The sequence below is a fragment of the Aplysia californica genome, unplaced genomic scaffold (genome assembly GCF_000002075.1).
Source record: "Aplysia californica isolate F4 #8 unplaced genomic scaffold, AplCal3.0 scaffold01224, whole genome shotgun sequence".
NCBI classification, from domain to species: Eukaryota; Metazoa; Mollusca; class Gastropoda; order Aplysiida; family Aplysiidae; genus Aplysia; species Aplysia californica.
The window spans coordinates 120,425-122,463 of record NW_004798494.1 but is presented as its reverse complement, the minus strand read 5'-3'; the positions used below and the strand labels follow the sequence as shown (position 1 = coordinate 122,463).

General features: G+C 39.6%; 1 protein-coding gene across 1 annotated transcript in view; it reads left to right on the top strand.

The window, feature by feature from the left end:
• Nucleotides 1-2,039, top strand: part of LOC101856948 (canalicular multispecific organic anion transporter 1-like) — a 41,715-nt gene that overhangs the window by 21,225 nt on the left and 18,451 nt on the right. Inside the window, exons 7-8 of the mRNA XM_035973434.1 lie at nt 232-316; nt 1,859-1,987. Of these exons, the coding sequence (XP_035829327.1) occupies nt 232-316; nt 1,859-1,987 (214 nt within the window). The remainder of the gene's footprint in view (nt 1-231; nt 317-1,858; nt 1,988-2,039) is intronic.

The following is a 2,039-nucleotide window of genomic DNA, read 5'->3' as shown; positions in this document are numbered from 1 at the left end:
TGTGTGTGTGTGTGTGTGTGTGTGTGTGTGTGTGTGTGTGTGTGTGTGTGTCTTGACATGTGAGTGTGTATCTATGTACATGTATTTACCATGCCTAAGTATATTTCTCTTTATTGAGATCAATTAAATAATATTATTTTCTCTATTACTTACCTTAGTCGTATCTTATCTTTTCTCGCTCTCCCCACCCTCCCCCTCTCCCCCCCCTCTTTCTTCTCCTTTTTCCCTCAGACATTTGTGTCTATAAAACGTATCAACAAGTTCCTGATCACTGAGGATTTGGATGAGAGTAACACCACCTGGGATGAGAAAGCTGGTAGGTCTTTTCAGGAGAGATACATATCATGTCATGTTAGCTGTACTGTGTGGTTGGTCTGTAGATAGGTCGTTTGATTGGTTGATTGGTCGCTTGATTGGTTGTTTGTTTGATTGGCTGTTTAATTTGTTTCTTGGTTTGCTTGTTTGGCTGTGTGTTTGCTGGGCTGGTGAGTTGGTTGTTTGGTGGTTCGATTTGTTGTTGAATCGTTGGTTGTTTTATTGGTAATTTCACTCAGCTCGCAGGTGATAAAATTCTTAAATGTAAACTTACTGAAAATTACGTCTTAACGTAAAAATAATATCAAAATCGGACCGAGTGTATCAAAATTAACAAACTCACTCGCGGATGACTCTCTCCCTTTGCTGGATTTTGAAGATCACAAAAAAGATGTATTTTTGTTGAAATAGCATCATGTGTCATCTTCTTATCACAAAGAGAATGGACAACAGCAGTTTTAACTAAGCCTGTAAGGCAGGGTATATACCCTTTAGACTACACTGCACCCCTTTGATGTCTCGACAGAGCACGCCATTTCTGTGAAGAGGGCAACATTTGGCTGGGATAGATCTACCAGAACCACTCTGAAAAAGTGAGTACCGAAATCATGGTGTGTCTTTTCTTGCTCTCTGTTGAAAAAACCCCAACAACAACTGTTTTCTGCGAGCTTTTGAACGTGGCGGATGGTTGGTGAGTGCTCTGGTCTTGTTTTCTTCTTTTTTCTAATCAAACATCTATTGTCCTTATCTCTCCTCCTTCTTTTCTGTGTATTTCAGTCTCTAAAAAAGCATCTAGTCTTCGGCATTTATGATTTCCTGGTGTTGCAAGTGCCATAAAAATCTTACTAAAGCTAAAAACCGACAACGCATCGCCTTTTCCAGCAGTCTTTATCAAGTGCACGTTCAGTTGTAATAACCAGATAGGTAAGAAAACGTCGAACATTAAAAGAAAAAACAAAACACAACAAACCAGTTAGTCTTTCTCTCTTTTTTTGGCTCTTGTATAGTGGGACTAGAGGGGAAAACATAATGTTAAAGATCAAATAAAACGAAAACAAAAATTAAAATAATATGTGTCTCGACGTTCGTCAATTTTTGGGCACATGGGGTTATCGAGCCTGTTCATTTGCCTTCCTTTTGATGAAAAAATATCCATTTTATGGAATAGAAGTCGAGATATTTGCGATTGAAAGATGTCAGGGTTGCCTGGTTTCAGAGGTAAAATTAGCGAGAAAATGGCTGCCAAAGTTTGATAACTTCCATAGCTTCAGCGTCCCTGGAAACTGAACATTTACATTTTTTGTGCCTTTAATCAATGTTTTTCAGTAAAATCCACACAAAAATGTATTTTTAGATGGACATTAAAGGTGTTGGGCCAAAAAAAATATAAAAAATTGCTTATCGGCCAAAAATATGCCGCTTTATTTGATTTCATCATTTTGACGAGCGCCTGATTTCACCACGATGCCTCACATATGAACCCTTTCTTTCCTTCGCCTCCCCGCGTCCTGCATGTCCCCGTGAGTCAGTATCTCAATGACAGTCCCAGTGGGCAGCCTGACGGCCGTGGTGGGCCCCGTGGGCAGCGGCAAAACCTCGCTCATCAACGCCATACTGGGGGAGATGGAGAAGGTCAAGGGAACCGTCACTGTCAAGGTGAGGGATGATACTGGTGATGAAAATATTAATAATAGTAATAATAATAATAATAATAATGATTATAA